This window comes from Pelobates fuscus, chromosome 7 (assembly GCF_036172605.1).
Source record: "Pelobates fuscus isolate aPelFus1 chromosome 7, aPelFus1.pri, whole genome shotgun sequence".
Taxonomy (NCBI): domain Eukaryota; kingdom Metazoa; phylum Chordata; class Amphibia; order Anura; family Pelobatidae; genus Pelobates; species Pelobates fuscus.
The window spans coordinates 72,690,894-72,711,113 of NC_086323.1; the positions used below are offsets into that span (position 1 = coordinate 72,690,894).

At 38.9% G+C, this 20,220-nt stretch overlaps 1 protein-coding gene across 1 annotated transcript in view; it reads left to right on the top strand.

Annotated features, from left to right (window-relative positions):
- The window catches only part of SLC30A7 (solute carrier family 30 member 7), a 32,718-nt gene that overhangs the window by 1,214 nt on the left and 11,284 nt on the right, over window positions 1-20,220 (top strand). The window contains exons 2-8 of the mRNA XM_063428422.1: window positions 16-117; window positions 5,280-5,393; window positions 7,463-7,550; window positions 8,909-9,041; window positions 14,192-14,380; window positions 15,683-15,730; window positions 17,925-18,060. Coding sequence (XP_063284492.1) covers window positions 16-117; window positions 5,280-5,393; window positions 7,463-7,550; window positions 8,909-9,041; window positions 14,192-14,380; window positions 15,683-15,730; window positions 17,925-18,060 — 810 coding nt within the window. The remainder of the gene's footprint in view (window positions 1-15; window positions 118-5,279; window positions 5,394-7,462; window positions 7,551-8,908; window positions 9,042-14,191; window positions 14,381-15,682; window positions 15,731-17,924; window positions 18,061-20,220) is intronic.

Sequence of the window (20,220 nt, forward strand, 5' to 3'; positions counted from 1 at the left end):
TCTCTTCCTTGGCAGATCCATCTTTTCAGATTCTACATCCAGGAATCTCTTCTGTTTTTTGTGTTTGAACCTGTCCTTTGCATTTGTAGAACTTTTCTATGGAATCTGGAGTAACAGGTAACATCAAACTATCCCATCAATATACATACTAAGAGTATTGTATGTTTTTCTACTGCAGACAGTTTAACATTTAAAACCACCTATCAATAATCAAAGCATTAAAGTGGATTTATAGTCTCAAAGGATACAAAGAAATTATTCATTTCTAACCTTAGAGATTGGCTTCTATTGCTTTAAATTATGCCATTCCTCTTTAAAATAATTTTAGAAAATGCCAAAAAAACACTAAAACCTTTATTTGAGAGCCAGGACAATCTTCTTTCGGCAGCCATTGTGCCTCCTCTGAGATGATAATCCTTGATGTTCTTGGTTGATGTATTGATGTATCATAGCACGTGAGCAGCAATCACGGAATCCATTGCTTTTTATAAAACTAGAATCTCCTGTGTGGAGTTTCCTTTGGCTTCTAAGCTAAACCCTGAACGCTGTAGGAGTTAGACTGTTTTGAGTGTTTCTTAAATAAAAAAAAAAAAAAAAAAAGAGAAATAAATAGGTGCACTTTTGAAAACTGCCTCAGTGAAAAGATTAAATGAATTTGCGGGACAAATGGATTGACATTTTACTGGTGTATTGCTTATTTGTCAGTGCACACTTCTCTGCTTCAAAACTGCTTTTTTTGTTGTAAACTGTAAGTGGGTTTTTATCTATTACACTTAGCCAGATGTTGATGCAGATTTACAGAGACATTAAAATTTTTAGGCTTAAGGGGATCTGTCACCCCCAACTACTTTTGCTCTTTTTTCTAAACCACATGACATTTCATCTCTACTTTGTACTAGCAATTTTGTTAGCAATTGTATAGATTAGGATCAAAAACCTATTTTAAAATAGATTTTTATCCCACCGGTGAATCCGTTCTTAGTCTATGCCTAAGAATTGGTTGATAGGGAGAACAGAAAGGACCACTCACAGGCGGTCCTTCTGCTTCTCATCCTTAGCAACCACAGCATATATGCTCTGGTTGCTATGGTAGCTCCCTACCCAGCGCTGCTAGCGCTTGCTGGGCAGTATAGAATCAGACTGAGTCAGTCCGTTGAGGTGTTGGCGTCATGGAGTAGGTTTTCCCTCCTACTCTGAGAAGCAGGTCAGGCAACTGCAGGGTCTGGATCTCGGTGCTGAGGGGGAAAAAAAAGGTAAGTAAGTAATATCATATAGACATTTTTTCTCCTCCTTAGGTTTCCGATGGTCCTGAATATAAATGCTGAGGAGAACACTACAGTGTTAGGAATACAGATTTGTATTACTAAAGCTATAGTGTTCCTTTTAAATAGCCACGGTTGGAAAATAATTGATAAGGATTTTTTCCATTGACCAATTTGGTCTAAAAGTATTTGCAAACAACAATTGCTCCCTAAAGGAGTGAGTGTGACGAAAAGCGCTTCAATACAGATTCCAGAACCAGCAGCTCAAAAAACACGTGAAGGAATACCTTTTTGACCTTCACCTTCAATAAATGCAAAACAAAAGAAGCATATTTCTTATAAATTAGATGGTGGAGCGCTGAGTGGTTGCATACAAAAATAGGGTAATATTCACTTTTCTTACCCTGATTTTAAAGGTTGTATAGTTGCAATGTAACATTTCAAAGAAAATATAAAAAAACGAATATTGCAGATTCTCTGAATGTAGCTTCCTCGGTTAATAATTGCCAACCGAGAAAGCTACATTCAGCGAGACACGTTTTGGCGTCGGCAGGACCGTACTACCAGGACTGATAAGTGCACTTGACATTGTTTTTACTATTTTTATAGAGTTGTTTTTAATAAGTTTAATAAATATTTTGGCTTTATCACCTTATGGTAGTCCTCCTGCTTCAGGTTCCAGGTCCCTTGTTTGGGGAAGTGCCACCTCATTATACTGACACCTAACACTTCCACCCTAGAGCCAAAGATACAGTCTTTGTTTTCACGGAGATTATCAAACTTCTCAATATAGACATAGTACACCATGTTCTGCTTACTTTTGACTTGTATACCTACTGGAAGAAGGTGGGGTGCTGCCTATAAGAGCACTTCCGCACAAGTATTGAGCCTTGACCATTTTAGGCTCCAATAAATGTGTGTGTGGTACCATTCCACATTAAGCACAGATCATTTTTACCTGAATCAATCTGCACTATTTTTTATTTTATTTTACATGTTATATTGCAACTATACAGCCTTTAAATCGGGGTAAAGAAAGTGAATATTACCCTATTTTTGCATGCAACCACTCAGCGCTCCACAATCTGATTTGTAAGAGATATGCTTATAAGCACTTCTTTTGGTTTTAATTATTTATTTTTTAAGAAATAAAGTCTTCACAAATTCCTAGTCTAGTTCACTTCATGTGCCCATTAATTCCTATAAAGTCAGTTTGTACTTGTATATGTGAATCCCAGTAAAGATCCCTACTTCAATATATAATTGGCAAGGGTTCCCTGGCCTTTTGGCCGTCCTTAAAAGTTCACTGTGTGTGTTATAACTACTTTAATTTAGTATAGTGGTTATAGTGCAAGACATCTTTTAGAGGAAACCCATCTAATTTGATGCAAACTGTGACACTCATGGTGTTTAAAAGCCTGCCTAGCTGTCCAAAGAAATAATGCTTAAATACCTGTACACATATAGGCAAAAATGATTGGCTCTCACCCTTAGGTTAACACCCTCCCAGCATTCTCAGCCAATTATTGCCATCTAGATTGAAATGTGAGAAAAAAAATGTATATATTATCTTGGCAGCAGTAGAGTGGATTGCCTTTCAATACCTAGAGAGCCCTAGGTTTTGGCAAACTACTTGAAGACTATATTACAAAAAACTAGAATGATTGCTCTAACAGACTCCTTTCAACATAACCACTACAGTAAGCTGTAGTGTATTTTTTTTGTTTTGTTTTTTTTGTGGTTAGATTGCCCCTTTGTATATGACACTAATTTAGCCAGGTATAGTGTTTCCATTATTTAGCTTGAAGTTGTGTTAATGTTGCTGTTTGCTCTTATTCCCTAGGAATCTTGCTAATATTTGCAGTTTTTGCGATGTGCTTGTGGTCTACATTAGCCATTTTCAACGTGTGAAAATGCAATACTCAAATTCTGTATATTTGTTTCAGTGTATTTCTCTACGTTTTTATTTTAAGGCTTATTGTCCAATCACACATTCCTTATCTGCTGCTGTTATTGGCACCTAACCTTTTTAATTAAATGCACAGAAGTAACAAGTCAAAGCTTCGGTATGCAGTTTGTGTCACTAGCCAATGCTTGAAAGATAAGCAGTTACCTTCTCTGATGATTTTGTGAAAATGGTACTGCATCACTAATTAATTATCTAGGGTGTGTAATGTGTAAAATATTGATTATCTCACAAGAAAAAAAAAAGCTAATCTGATTAGTTGCGACAGTATTTTAAAAAGGACACTGCTAAAGGTATGAACTGTACCTCTGGATACCATGATAAAACCAGTTTTTAGTTAGCATTTTCAGGAAATCGTGAATACTGTACATTTAGAATACATATTCTGGATTTTATGCTCCATAGTGGTTTATCTGTTCCGCGTACATATATTTTTGAATGCCATTTGTACAGAGACCTGGAGCTGACCATTAACTTTGAACTAAATGTAACCACCTGTCTAGCACGTGTTTTCGGCTTTAAGCAAAACTATATTAACTGAAATGCATTGTTACAGGGCATGTTTTACTTTAGCTTTATATTCTGGATTTCACAACTTCCCTGCAGTGCTGTTCTGTTTGCTGGTGATTGATGAGTGTGCTTTTCTGTAACCCGCTCCTCAAATACTCTAGATTCCTCTTGCTTACCAGAGGCCACCTCTAGATCCAAGGAAATTGAGAGTTTGAATTTCACTTCTACATATGCTCAGTGTGTTTTTAATCTATGGCTTCCCAGCTCAGTTTAAATAACGTGTTTCCTTGGTGAAGAAGACAGGGCAAATGAAGGATGTTGAAGTGAGCATGTTAAGTTAAAGGGTGATGAGAATAAATGTGTAAACAAAGAGATGGTCTTTCAGGTTCCTTCTGCTAGTGGTATTTCAGCTGCTATTCTTAAATATGGTTTGCGTGTTCCAGAGCCATTTGCCAAATACCGTAGGCGATTGGACATCCCATTTTTCCTTGTAGTAGACCTGGCTTGTTGAAATGATATTGGTAAAAATGAATGAAAGTGGCGGCTTTGAGCGCTCCTGCTAGTAGGAAAGGCTGTCTGACTTGTTTAATGTGAGGAGTCAATGCATGTTCTAACCATACAAATATTTGTATGGTAACACAAAGCTTTCATGAATGTCCTGACTAGTCAGAGGGTGGAGTTATCGGTTCAAACAAATATGAGTGCTGGTGGAATATCTTTGCACCACAGCTATAAGCTGAAGTGGTTATGTTGCTTGTTGTATGAATACATATCTTAAGTATTTCATGTAAGCAAACTACGTAGAAGGTGTGAATGTGTTTAAGGAGGACATTTGTTCATTCCATCCATATACAATTTGATAAGCCGGAAACCCACAGAAATTATCCATTTCAAGTCTACAAAAACAGTCGTAAAAACCTACAATTTCTACTACACTTTAACAGCTTTAGTTCTAAAGCAGGGCTGTCCAACCTGCGGGCCCCCAGATGTTGCTGAACTACAACTCCCATGATTCCCTGGCTATCTGTTTCATTGAAAGAATCATGGGAGTTGTAGTTCAGCAACATCTGCAGGTTGGACAGCCCTGTTCTAAAGCAACTGGGGGACTACGTTTTCGCTACCCTTGTGCCTAAGTTATAATCCAGTTTTGGTAAAGGGACACAAATATTAAAAACATTAATGATGCATATTAAGAGATAATGGTAATAAATTAGCCACATCTTTGTTTATTAAAAAAATATATTGTGCGTACAGCAATAGGTGAAGAAAATGCCCATGAAAACATTTACTAGACATATGTCTTTTACTGTCACTAAATTGTGCAATACAAGATCACAAGGTACTTAAACCTTTTTTAGTGTAGCGCCTGTTGTGACATGATTCTGTCTGTTGTCAACTCATACTATTGCATGCAGAAATTTAGGAAAGCACTTTATGTTAATTTTCTTCCCCACTTGATTATTTGTCTGCCATAATTCACTGTTTAGTGTAAACGTATAATGTGTGTTTTATTTCTTATCCTTTTGTTTATATGTTTGCAGTTTGGGCCTGATCTCGGATTCATTTCACATGTTTTTTGACTGCACGGCATTGTTAGCTGGATTGGCAGCATCTGTCATCTCTCGATGGAAAAATAATGAAGCTTTCTCTTATGGGTAAGTTGAATTGTTTTTTTGTGTTTTTTATTACAATTGCTCTGCTCTGGTCTTCACAGGATTTTAAGAAAATCAAACCGTAAAATTGTTCAGTGACTGTGCATGCGTTAATGGAAGAGTGAAGATGGCATACTTGCATATACTTTAGGGAACACTCCACATAACCACTGCAGACATTTTTAGAATGGTTTGACTTCTTACCTGGGGTCACCACTTTCTGCCTCCTCTTCAGCCTCCAGGGAGTTGAAAGCTCTGCAGTTTTTACCTCATTGATTGAGAGTGATCAGCTGATGCTCTTAGCCAGTGAGCTTGTCCTGTACTGAAGTGCTTTGTTAAAGGGACACTCTAGGCACCCAGACCACTTCTGTCCATTGTAGTGGTCTGGGTGCCAACTTCCATCACTTTTAACCCTGCAAGTGTAATTATTGCAGTTTTTATAAACTGCAATAATTACCTTACAGAGTTAAGGCCTCCTCTAGTGGCTATTAGACAGCCACTAGAGGGACTTCCGGGTTCTTAAATGATTTTTTTGGTCGCTTAAACGACACTGGACATCCTCACATTATGCATGAGGACCTCCAGTATCGCAGGAATCCCCATAGGACAGCATTGAATAATGCTTTCCTTTGGGGAGGTCGCATGCATGTGCATGGCCATTGCCGCACATGCGCATTAGGTCTCCACTGCTGGCGACCGTCAGCGGGGGAGGAGTGTGGGCGGAGCCTGACCCAGTGCCGAGGGACATCGGCGCTGGATTCAGGTAAGTGGGGGGGCAGGAGGGAGGGGGGGGCACTGTAGTATTCTCTAGTGCCAGGAAAACGGGTTTGTTTTCCTGGCACTGGAGAGTCCCTTTTAAGTAGAGAAACGCTGGAGCTTCTGGCTCTCCTGTTTTCAAAGAGGAGGTGGGAAGCAGCACATGTCAGACCCAAAATAAGAAGTCAAATCTCTAATCGGTCTAAAATTTACTTCTTACACTAGGGGTGGTGCCAGACAACTCCTGGCAGCATAACCACCACAATCCAGTGTAGTGGTTATAGTGCTTGGAGTTTTCCTTTTATTGTCTCCCAAAGTGTTAAGCACAATTCTGATTTTCACCTGGAATATATACATTCAGTCTCCAGGCATTTCTCTAAGTGCTGAGCCAAGGTAACTCTAAAGCCTGCAATTATAAAGTGCCCTAAAATAGTGATTAGTAGCTGGAACAACAGTGAGAAATGTTTTTTGTTTTCCAGCAGTGATCCCAAACCACAAGCTAAATGTTTTGGCATTATTAAATCTACCTTGGCTAGCAATAGAGCTGTTCATGGCAGGCAGGCACTATGAACATAGGATGTTTGCTCAGCGCATTAAGGATCCAGACAATGGAAACAGGATCTCCAGTAAGGTTTAGTTAGAACATGCTACATGGAATGTTTTTAGCCTTCTTATCAACTGTATTGCTATAAAGGGACACTCATCATTGTTACCATTATTATGTATTTTTTTTTTAACTTAGAAATATTGTGGACATATTCAAAAATGCTACATTTTAATAAAATTGTAATGGAACATTTTAGTTGAATGGGGTGAAATTAACCTGTTACAGTGAATGCTGTGTATTATAACTTCTGCAAGGACCATGAATTATGTGGAGTGTCCCTTTAACTGTTCATCTAGTGGAATTGCTTATAGCTTATTCTGCCTAGATTACCCCACCTTTTACCTACTCTGTTTCTCAACATAAAACTACCACAAAAAGAGGACATAGTCTTCAATTAAGAGGGAAAAATTTTAAAAACCAAACCAGGAAGTATTACAGGAAGCATTACTTAGTAGTGGATGCATAGAATAGCCTTCCAGCAGAAGTGGTAGAGGTTAACACAGTGATGGAGTTTAAGCATGCGTGGGATAGGCATAAGGCTATCCTAACTATAAGATAAGGCCAGGGACTAATGAAAGCTTTTTAGAAAACTGGGCAGACTAGATGGGCTGAATTGTTCTTACCTGCCATCACATTCTATGTTTCTAAAATGCGTGGGTTTTAACAATGCACCTTTTTTTTCCCCCTTTTTTTTTTATCCCCCACACAGGTTTGTCCGAGCTGAGGTCCTGGCAGGTTTTGTGAATGGTCTATTCCTGATTTTTACTGCCTTTTTCATCTTCTCTGAGGGCGTTGAGGTATGCAGTTGTTCCTTATTCATCCTCTGACTCTTTCTATATTCTAATGACTGAAGCATTAATTGCCACTTTTCAGCTCTTAACTCCTATGTACTAATATCTGTACAGTGGTACATAACCTTTTTTGGGCGAAAGCACAGCTACAAGTTTGAAAATCACTGAGCTAGACTTCTATTCAATATATATTTTCCTCTGTGTGTCTTGATAGGGCTCAACAGAAAATATTTTTTACCCCCTCCACATTTTTGGAAAAAACAAACACTGTTGAGTGTGGTTTCAAACAATTTAAATCTGTAAAATAAATGTATTAGATATAATATCAAAGACAGAAACACTTTTTTTTCCTTTAGCAATTCCTTGTGTTTTTACATGCATACCATATCCAGGTCAAAATTATTTAGTAAAGGGACACTATAGTCACCAGAACAACTACAGCTTATTGCAGTTGTTCTGGTGAGTATAATCATTACCTCAAGTATTTTCATGCAAACACTGCCTTTTCAGAGAAAAGGCAGTTTTTACTTTACTCCCTAGGGACGCCTCCAGTGGCCACTCCTCAGATGGCCACTGGAGGTGCTTCTTGGGTGCAGCATTGCTGTTCAGCATCTCCACGCTGCTGACATGCTAAATTTGAAAGATGTCAGCAAGGTGGTGGATCGGGGCAGGTGGGGGAGGAGGTAAAGGGGAAAGCCAACTAAATGGTGGTTTTAACACGAGTCAGGAATACATGTTTGCATACCTCACCCTATAAAATTTAAAGGTGGTGGTGTTTTTGTTTTTTTTAAGTTGTTACCTTTTGTGTGTTGAAAGCAAAGAAACAGATTTGGTAAGAAACACAATAGTGCATCCTGTCATACACATGTTAAAGGACCACTATAGGCAACCAGACCACTTAAGCTCAATGAAGTGGTCTGTGTGCCAGGTCCCTCTAGTTTTAACCCTGCAACTTAAAACCATAGCAACTAGTTTATTTTTCTGGCACTATAGTGGTCCTTTTTGGGCAACAATAACTTGGTACGGGCTGCAAAATTTTATTGCAACTAAATCTTGCTCCATGCATGTATAGCCTTTGCATAGGTAATGAAGGAGTGCGATTCCTTGCTATAATGTCTGAGGCAGATGCATGAGCTTGTGGTGAATTGAACAGTCTTTGTTAAATGGTTTCACAATAAACTGAGAGACTGCACCTGTGGCCACCCTGCTCCGTAACCTTAATTGGTAACCTTAACCTTAACCTTAATTTTTTTTACATGATTTTATTTTTTTTGTCATGCCCAAGTATGAAATAGTTTCAAAGTTGTAGCAAAAGGGAAAAAAAATGTATTTGACATCCTACCCTGTTTTATTTCTCCCTGCAGCGGGCGCTAGACACACCAGAGGTCCATCATGAGCGTCTGCTTCCTGTGTCCATCGCAGGGTTCCTTGTAAATCTGGTTGGAATATTTGTTTTTCAGCATGGTGGGGGCCATCATGGGCACTCACATGGTGATGGTAAGGTTTCAAAGTTCACTTCTATTGGGTTAACTACACATTGAGTTGTTAACTTACTTGCAAACTTTGGCCCGGAGCAATACATATTTTTAAATGTGGTATTCTGGTCACATTATTCCCAGTGTTTGTTTGCAAGCTGCAAGTCTCATGCACTCGAATGTGCTTGAGCATGCTTTTAGTGTACATGGGAGAAGTACATCTAATTCCAAACGAGCCTTTGTTGAAATGATCTGCATCACCTTTTCAATTTTTATTCTATAATGTCAAAATACCAGTGTATTGCATTATGCAATGATCCCTTTTTTTATTGGACTAACATAATATTTCAAAGACAAGCTTTTGAGAGATTTCCTCTTATTCAGGTGTGAAGCAATACTGATCAATATGATAAAGTTTAACACTTTAAAACAACTGATGTTAGAGAAGGGGAGGGAGGGGTGGTGTCATAAAAAGCAAAAGATGTGCCTGAAAGTGAAAGGTTCAGGTTGGCTGAGAATATATATATCTCTATATATCGGAAAGACACAGCTGTCAACCTAAACAGCCTGACTAACCCGTAGGCAAACCAGTAAGCTGTCTGTGGTGTCTCCTTGTCAGGTGCATGTGTTAATTCAATGCCGTTCCATACCCAACTGATTTATATTCCATTAAAGACAAATTACTGTCTGTGACGTCTTAAAAATATAGACGTTAAGCAATACTCTAATATTTTACTGACAACAATGTTGTAGTAAATGATATACAGGTATCAATCTACAAATCAGATTGTGATTAAAAAATGTTTATCTTTTGTCTTTAAAGAATTAAATAAGCATTTAGAAAGGTGCACTAGTAGCATAGACAAACTAGAGAGTTAAATAAGTCTTTGGACAGGATTATTGTCCGTTGCCAATGGGGAAATATGTTACCTGTCACCTGTGCTTTATCCATCTTAACTAATTGTTTTTGTCCTGTGTCAGCCAAAAATATGTTTGCCTTTAGGGTTTAAACACAATTTGTTTGCAAACTAAGTGGAATCAGTTCTTCATTAGCAGAAGGAAAATAAATATATCACGGCTTGACAAATTTGCTTTGAATCTACGTTCCAGGTTTTTTTTTTTTTTTTTTTTTTAAACTAACAAAGCTTATTTTGAACAACAAAAAAACTGATCTTAAATTTACACATAATGATAACTAGAAACAAACGTAATTGACATTTAACATATGCAGATAATGAATATATTCTGGTGTGACACACCAGATGTTATATGCAGTGTATCAGTTTTCACTTGACTTTTTGTGGCCATAAACAAATGAGCCTTTTATTTCTAGAATTAAAGTTCCAATAGACAGACACAGAAATGATTTTTTTTTTTTCAGTTATATCCACCCAGCCTACCTACCTTTGGGAGAGCTTGAGTGGATAATTTTCTTGAGGTCCAGGAGAGCTGCTATGATCCTGTAATTTTCAAGCCATTTTTGCTCTGCTCTCTTGCATGCAGTTTAGTGATGCCATTGCCAGAGTGACTTCATATACCTGCTCCTGGCATCACTGCAGCGCGCACGCGCTCCCTCGTCGCCCGTCTCCATTGTTTACACCCGGCTGCCTTGGGGGGGCCCTAACGTGGCCATCTTTTGAGCCCCCCATGACAGGTGGAACACAGAAATTCCAGTTGTTCTCGCGACTTCTGCGACCCCCCCCCCCCCCCCAGTTCCTCCACTGCACGTTACATAATCTGCAAGCCGTATTTAATGGACTAACCGACCCCAGGACAAAATTCCTATTTGCCGTGTGTGTTGGCCAGATATAGATATATATAAGTGTGTGTGTCATGAATAAAGATAGCACTCCAAGGACTTCATAGAAGGTATAAAAAAAATAACTAAGCTTTTATTCAGCAATTGCCACAGTGGATCAACGTTTCAGTTCTGTATCAACGTTTCAGTTCTGTATCAACGTTTCAGTTCTGTATCAACGTTTTCAGTTCTGTATCAACGTTTTCAGTTCTGTATCAACGTTTTCAGTTCTGTATCAACGTTTTCAGTTCTGTATCAACGTTTTCAGTTCTGTATCAACGTTTTCAGTTCTGTATCAACGTTTTCAGTTCTGTATCAGAACCTTCGTCACGACAAGCACCGGGGTATACATTACTTACATTACTTGGTACTGGAGTGCAAGCATTGGTATATGTGTGTGTGTGTGTGTGTATATATATATATATAATATAATCTCTCTCCCATCTTACAGCGCTACAGAATTTGGCTGGCGCTATATTAATAATAAAATTTAAAAAAATATATATATATATTATAACTCCTCATGTCCCGCACTCACTGCTCCCGGTCTTGTAATGCCTTGGTGTTAATCCTGGCCATAATATAGAATACCTTGTAGGAAAGCATTCACAGGACTTGATATGGTTCAAAAATAGTGCTTCTTTATTGCAGCAAAAATTTCAAGGAAAAAGTGTCAACGTTTCAGTCCAACCAAGCAAGCAAATTTGCAAGCTGATCCAAATGTAATTAAATCACATTGTCAAGGAAAGCGCTTCATATATCACAGTTTATTAGTTTCCACAAATAGCCTCAACAATTAGAGCGTAATATCAGGGTTTTTTTAACAGAGCGTATGTTGGACAGATACCAGGAGGATTCCTACTTGAACTTTTGATAAAAACTACAAATTATATTCTATTCAATAAACAAAGATCTAGGATTGATTTACTAACATTGTGGAGAATTATTTATTTATTTATTTATAAAATATTTTACCAGGAAAGATCCATTGAGATTTCTCTCGTTTTCAAGTATGTCCTGGGTCCACAAAGCATTGCATTGTTACAGTTAGTGTACAATAAAATACAAAAACAATATTAATATACAAAATTTCACATAGAACAGGTAGGAAATATATAATCAACCATGACAGGTGCATTCTGTTTTGAGGTATGTAGAGAGGGATCTCTTAAAGGACTTTAAGCTTAGGTAAGATTTTAATTTGTGCCGGAGGTCGTTCCACAATTGCGGTGCTCTGTAGGAGAAGGAGGATCGGGCTGCTTTCTGTTTGTATTAAGGTAGACTAAGTAAAGTGTTGGTACTGGATCGGAGGTTATAGGAAGTGGGAACAGCCGGGGAAAGCATTGCGTTCAGGTAGGGTGGGAGTTTCCCAGAAAAGCTCTTAAACAGAAGGCTGGAAAGATGAAGGGTGCGTCTGGATTCCAGCGACAGCCAGTTTAGTTATTTTAGCATGTCCCAATGGTGGGTCCTGTGATTACATTGTAGCACAAATCGGCAGAACGAGTTATACAATGTGTTGAGTTTATTAATGTGGGATTGCGATGCAGATGCATATACTACATCCCCATAATCAATGATTGGCATCAGCATTTGCTGTACAATCTTTTCCTTTACTGTAGGGCTTAGGCAGGATTTGTTTCTGTACAGGGCACCTAGTTTTGAATAAAGTTTAGATGCAAGTTCTTCTATGTGCAGGCCAAAAGATAGATTGGGGTCTAACATCATACCCAAGTATTTGAAAGAATGGACTGCGGTCAGTGTGCCATTTGAAATTGTTTTGATGGATAGGTGGGAATTGTGTAATTTAGGTACTGTTCCAAAGATCATTGTGACAGTTTTGTCAGTGTTCAGGAAGAGTTTGTTTTTTGCGATCCACTTTTCTACCTCTGTAAACTGGTCTTGGAGCACAGCCTCAAGCTGCGGTAGATCGGAATTGCTCGCATAGATTACCGTATCATCTGCGTAAATGTGTACATTTGAGGATTTGCAGACATTAGGCAGATCATTTATAAATAATGAAAATAGTAGGGGGCTGAGAATGGAACCTTGGGGAACACCACACATGACTGGGAGAGGGAGGGAGTCGTTGTCAGAAATGGACACATATTGTGAGCGATCCGATACATACGATCAAAACCAGTTTAGTGAATGATCACCAATACCTGAGTTTTTGAGTTTGTGCAGTAGAATGTCGTGGTCTACTGTGTCAAAGGCCTTAGCAATATCAAGGAAAATAGCTCCAGTTAGGTCTCCTTGTTCCATGCCAGTTTGGATGTCATTGCAAACTTTTAAGAGGGCAGTTGTAGTGGAGTGATTCTGGCAAAAGCCCGATTGATCAGGGGTCAGATAGTTGATTGTTGGTAATACTCACATAGTTGCGTATGGACAAATTTTTCTAAGATTTTTGACAATACCGGGAGCAATGATATAGGGCGATAGTTAGAAATCAAAGTAGTGTCACCACTTTTATGGATAGGCACTACTATTGAAAAAAGGAGATGAAGTTTTGTGGGTTTTTTTGTTTTTGTTTTTTGAAATTTTTTTTGCAATTCAACTATTTAAAAAATGCAAATATATGATTTCTTTACATGCGACATAGTCCCCTAGTCACACCTCCCTGCATGTGACTTGCACAGTCTTCCTAAACACTTAATCTAAAGGGAGATCTAATGTTTACACTTCCTTTATTGCAAATTTAGTTTAATTTAGAATTTCTTATCTCCTGCACTGTTAATAGCTTGCTAGACCCCGCAGGAGCCTCATGTATGTAATTAAAGTTCAATTTACAGAGCAAGAGAACTTATTTGAGACTATTTTAACATCTGATACAAAATGTAACAATGTTTTTCATGCCGGTTGTGTCAGTCACAGCCAAGGAAGATGTGGCTGTAGCTGCATGGACAGAAACAAAACGGATTTAATTCCTAAATGGCAGAGCATTAAATAGTGGCACCTCAGAGGCATGATATTTACACAAACACTTCATTAATCTAAAGTTGGTTTGGTGAATATAGTGTCCCTTTAAGGGCTTGTCTGTAGCCTAGCATTGGCGGAGACACGTCTGGGAAGAGCTGGAGAGTGTGAGTCTTGGTAGATGAGATCTGTGGTGTTCTTAGCGGCCTTCAGAATGTCTTCTTATAAGCTGTAGTTGGCCATGCAGAACATTACACCGGTGACAAACCTTCAGGTGATCTGCTCTACCCAGTAGGTTATTAAATCTCTCAAGTCAGTGTTTCGGCAGTTATTAAATACCAGGAAATCTTGATATTTAGATGCTGTTTTGGAAAGAGGTCTTGTGTGTAAGAGTAATGCAGATTAGTGAATGGAGGCATCTGAAATAGTAATCTTATCAATTTTTCTTCTGTTTTTTTCAGGTCATGGACACAGCCATTCTCAAATTAATGGTTCTTTAAACCATGGGCATAGTCATGGTGGAGGACATGGTCACAGTGATGGAGGTCATGTGCATAGCCATGGTGGGAGCCATGGAGGAGGCCATGGGCACAGCCACAGCGATAACCACAGCCATAAACATGACCATGGTTTTGGTTCCTCGTGTCCTGGTAAGTGCTATGTCCTCCCATCTCGGGTGAAGCTAACTGAATAATCTTCTATGCCATTTGTTAATAGTAAGTTGGCAGGGTGTATTTAGGGATAGATCCCAAGGGTATTTTGTGATATTGAATTGTGTGGGTATGATTTTTTTTTTTTTTCTTTCAACTAGCTAATTTAAAGGAACACTATATCGTCAGAAGCACAAACGTGTGCCCGCCATACATTGCCCACGGGTTGGGAGGTGCTGGCCCTGTCCCCGATCCGCTTCTTTGGCTGATATCTGAATTGATGATTAGATGATTGGTCTGCAATGTATTCTAAATAAAAAATATATATTAGTTTTTTCCTCAAAAGATAAATGTATTCGAATTTTCTTCATTATAAAAATAAATCATTGATGATCTCCTCTTCCTCCCCCACCCCTCCTCTGGAATATATGGTCATCTTTTTCAGACTAATTTTAAAACTGTTTAATACATTGGTACAGATTTTTCAATCCCTTAAAATAATTCTACAGGCACCATAACAACTTTATCTCAATTGTTATGGTGCAGGGATGCCCGCTGCGCAGTCTTCTCGAACAGTGTGACACTAAAGATGTATGCCCAGGTGTCGGTCTGTCCCTATCCTTTTCTGCTCAGGCTAATGCAGAAGCAGTGATTGGCTAAGCGCGTCAGCTGATGCTCTCAGCCTATCACTGACTGCGCAGTGTGAGTATAGAATAGAAATGTACATATATTTGCTTCAACACTTAAAGGTAAGACTTTTCCAGGGACCTTAATCATATTGAGATGAAATTGTTATGGAGTGTTCTTTTAACCAACGCACTTTTAGAACACTCTTTACTTCACAACACTAAGGGGGATTAACTCTGCAATACTCCTAAATGTCAAATATTACACCACTTTATCCATTGTTTGCTATAAACCTACTCATCTGCAGTAAAAAAACTTCCATTAGGTAATTGATCAGTCATATGCATAATCCCTCAAAAAATGTCATAACATGAAGGAAGGAAAATTTGGTTCCTTTGTTGCCACTCATAAGTGTGCTTTCCATGTGAGATTTTTGGGTATCCTAAACCTGTGCAGCTAGGTTAAGGGCCTCGTGAAAAGCCCATTGATGTGGTAAGCATGTTCAGGCAGTTGAAAGTGTTTGCCAACCAGAAGCAGATGGACATGTTTTCTTTGCTACGAGATTAGCTCAGTGCTATATATTGTTGTATAATAGCAGCTTATTTTGCCAGGAAGGATACATTTTATGTTATTCCAGTTTTTAAGTATGATAACAGATGTCATTATATATTACAGATGAGCCACCAATGGAGCACAGCGGATCCAGCAAGCAGATTTTAGAAGGTAGATACGGATGTCTTAAGTTATAACAGTCCACAAGCTACCTTGTCAGTCAAGATATATTGCAGTACTACACATGGGAACATGGTCCTCAGCAGCTGTAGTTAGACTTTGACTTACTGAAAATAATGGAAAACATTACATATTGAAAATAAAACGTTAAAGTTTAGCCTTCTGATAAAATAAAGACATGAAAATGGGACCTCTCCTGCACAGGACCTAAAATATAATTTTCAGCAGCTGTGGTACTCTATATATTTCAAGTAGATTGCTTACGGTTACTGGTGGTGAACCCCAAACAATACACCTAAACTGCTTGAAAATTTGAAAGCAAACAAAATCAGGAGTGGTGGTGATAGGTGTCCAGTATAACGCTAGTGAGTGAAACTAAATGCTGTCTGTGTGATAAAATGTAACTTTTAATGAAACCTAAAATAAAAAGTATTTAAATAATTAGTGGGACCACCGCCTCAAAAAAAAAAAAAAAAGTAATTCCTGTATGCTCAAAATGAAGAACAAGCACTTGGAGGGGTACAGGTGTCCAATGTGTACAAAGAAGAAAACACCAATAGTCAATAGTGTAAGAGGCACTGGTTGTTTCCCTTCAAGGAGGGGACAAATAGTGCCTTCTTATTGTCGGGTTCACGTAGGTATGTTTTTCCTCATAGAAAAGGACATAATAAAATTAAAAACTTTAAGTATCGTATGGGACCTTCAGCTAAACAATGATTTAAACGGTTAGTGTAAAAAAAGAAATAATCACTGTTAGCCAAAACCCAGGTAAAATAATCTTACATTTGTCTCTGGTGAATACCAGAGAGTGATTAGTCCAAAGTGGACTGGTCCACTGATAGTTATATGCGATCTGATAGCGTGGCGTGAGGAGAGAATTGTATTATTGTGGGAGAAAGAAGGTTGAGCCGATGAGCTGATATTGATCTTTGACTACCACCGGGTGCTACAATGTTGTAAGCCTTGAGTCACGATCTCTATTTGGCTATCTATGTACCAGTCAAAGTGTTGTATTATATCAGCTCCACACTCCTTCTCCCACAAGAATAAAATTCTCTCCTCACTCCACGCTATCAGATCACAAATAACTATCAGTGGACCAGTCTACTTTGGACGAATCACCCTCTGGTAATTACCAGAGGCAAGTCTAAGAGGTTAATGTATCGTTTGCCCACTCCTGCTGTAGTTTAAAAGAAATCTAGATTCATCAAATCTACTGAATCTGTAACAGCAGCAACATTTATTCCCACTGACACACAGATAAACTTTCTAATCATATGCATTTCATTTTAGTTTGTTACCACTGTGTTAGTTAAATACATTGAACTCCAAAGCTTAGAAATGTTCACAGTAGAATAGTCAGAGGCTTTGGTCTGATGGATGCCTCAGCTGCATTGAATTATAACTTGAAGACTAATGCAACATTTGGGAGTATTATCAATTGTCATATTCTGAAAAATGTGCAAAATACTAAAAATAAATCGCCTTGAAAACCACTGGTCCAACAGGCACGATATGATGTTGACTCTTTACCCTTCACGTCTTAACACCACTTTTCAGAACACCGTACTCTGATAAAGTCTCCCCACTCCTTTGTCTTAATATTCTGGAGTCTTTTGTATATTTAAAGGACCACTATGAACACCGAAATTGCTTGGAAATGAAGTTGTTTATGGTGTGAGGAGATCTCCGGCACCATCTTACCTTAAGAGGGGAAAACAAATGGTTTAATCCCAAACTTCGGAAGAAGGCGCTCAATTGCTGTGTCCCTTTATTTTATTTTTTTTCTTTAATCAGGAAGCTTTGGACAGGGTGCTGCTGATAGACTGTATGTTATCACTAGCTCTCCATTGAGTTTTTTCTTTCCATTAACAGTTTACCCCTTAAGATAAAATGGCGGCCAGGACCTCCTTGCACCTTCAACAACTTCATTGTGAGGACATTTTTGTTGTGCCAAGAGTGTCCCTTTAATGACGAATTATAAATAAATCTGGAAAATGCCTGGATTCATAACTGCAAATGTCCAGCAGGTGGCAGCAATGTATCTTGAATCATGAATTCTTTGTGCTGTTCCCTTCTGACTGCAGTTCCATAAGTGCACAACCGTTGTTGTAAATTTTATGCCCAGCAGAAAATTCTCTTTATATTGGCGAGCCTATGACCTTTTTTTTTTTTTTTTCCCCAGGTGTGTTCTTGCACATTGTTGCTGATGCCCTTGGAAGTATAGGAGTGATAATCTCCACTATTCTAATGCAGCGGTATGGATGGATGATTGCGGATCCCATATGTTCAATGCTCATTGCTCTGCTCATCATGGTCAGGTACGTGCTACAGAGAGTTGGAGAGGATTATCTTTAACCCTTCGATTGTCAGAGGAGTGTCCAAAGCATTGTGATGTTGAACTTATCAGTGGCACACAAAGGGTTTATTACATTGCTTAACATTTTGTGAATGTGAGGAAGCATGCGACATGTAAAAGGTTAAACTCAAAGTTAAAGGGACACTATAGTCACCAGAACCACTACAGCTTAAAGGGACACTCCAGGCACCCAGACCACTTCTGCACATTGGAGTGGTGCCATCTCCCACTACTCTTAACCCTGCAAGTGTAATTATTGTAGTTTTTTACAAACTGCAGTAATTACCTTGCAGGGTTAACTCTACCGCTAGTGGCTGTGCTAGAGGGTCGCTGGACGTCCTCACGCTGTGTGAGGATCTCCAGCGTCGCTCAATTCCCCATAGGAAAGCATTTTCAATGCTTTCCTATGGGGAGCTGTAATGCGCGCGGCATTGCCGCACATGCGCATTAGGTCTCCCCGGCCGGTGGGCAGGATCAGTCTCGCCCACTGGCCGACGTAATGCGGAGGAGCAGCGGTGGAGGGAGAAGCGTCGACGTGGGGCATGTCGCTGCCTCTGGTAAGTTACTGAAGGGGTTTTCACCCCTTCAGCAACCAGGGATTGGAGGGTGGGAGGGAGAGGGGACCTGCAGTGCCAGGAAAACAAATTGTTTTCCTGGCACTGGGGTTTACCTTTAATGTACTACTTCTGGTGTCTGTAGTATGTCCCTGCAAGCTTTTTCAATGTAAACACTGCCTTTTCAGAGGAAAGGTAATGTTTACATTACTGACTAGTAACATCTCTTGTGACAGTCACTCAGATGGCCACTGGAGGTGGTTTCTATCTTAGTGCTGCACTCCATACACTCGGTATGGAGACACTGAAAGTTTCTCATAGAGCTGCATTAATTCACTCTATCTCTATTATGATATGCTGATTGGCGCAGCGTGACATTTTGCTGTGTATGCGCAGTAGCCTCCCAATGCTTTCTTATTGGATGATGATCTTGACCATGGAGGTTGGGCCAGGCGCAGCGAGGGAGAAAAGGTGAGTAATCTGTCCTTTTCAATGCAATCTGAGTGGGGCCGATCAACTATACAGCTGGTTTAACATTATAGTGTTAGAAATACATGTTTGTATTTCTGACACTATTTGCTTTCCTTTTAAATTATGGAGAAAGCACTATTAACTGTCCAAGGGCAAAGCGTTAGTAACGGTCTACTTACAGTTTAGAGGTTGGTCACCCTCAATATACCAGTGTGCCCTCAGAGCACACATTAAGGAAGGCCAGGACAGGCCAATTCAATCAGGGGTCAGTAGCCAACAAGTAGCAGTGGGGGACACATAGTGAAGGCCCTCAGGGTATAGACCACACAAGTAACAATGGGCTATGACAAAGAATAACTGAGCCAGAAGTAGACTACAAGGACCATTATGGTCACAGAAACACAAAGGGCACCTAGAGGGACAAAACATGTTGTAAAGAGAAGGCAAGGGAGTTGGCAACACTGCCAGCCAGCAGAGCGCATTCGCAGGGAGAGACCTGCAGTGCAATTCCATGTGGGAACTCCAAAAAGATTACTTCCGCGGTAACAGGGAAAAGCCCAATGCAAGATTGGAGACCCCATTATTTTTTGCCTAGGTAAGGTGTTTTTAAATAAAACTATTACATTCTGTGAGACTTTTTTTTTTTTTTTTTTCTTTTTTCTATTAGGAATCGACTGATTACCGGCCGATATTCTGTATTTTGTGCATTTACCTTAAAAAATAAAAAAAGGGATTTGCAAACAAATAATCACGTTCAGTTAACTGTAGATTTGTGTAGAAATAGTTTTTTGGTTTTTTTTTTTAATGGTAAAGGTACAGAATATCGGTAAGTTATCGGCCTGAAAGTTCACAGATTATCAGTATTGGCTCTAAAAATCAATATTGGTCGATTTTTATTTTTTTTTATTTTTTTTTTATTATAATTTTAAAGCAGACTCTGATTAGTACCAAGTGAGAATTGTGGTTTCGGGTTGAATATCTGAGTTTCAACTGTATTTGCCTTTTTGTAAATGTGAGAAATGCAAATTGTGTTGCAGTTAAACACATTTTTCTTATTTGTTTATTTTCTCTCGTCTACTTTAGTAGTGTGTAAACCA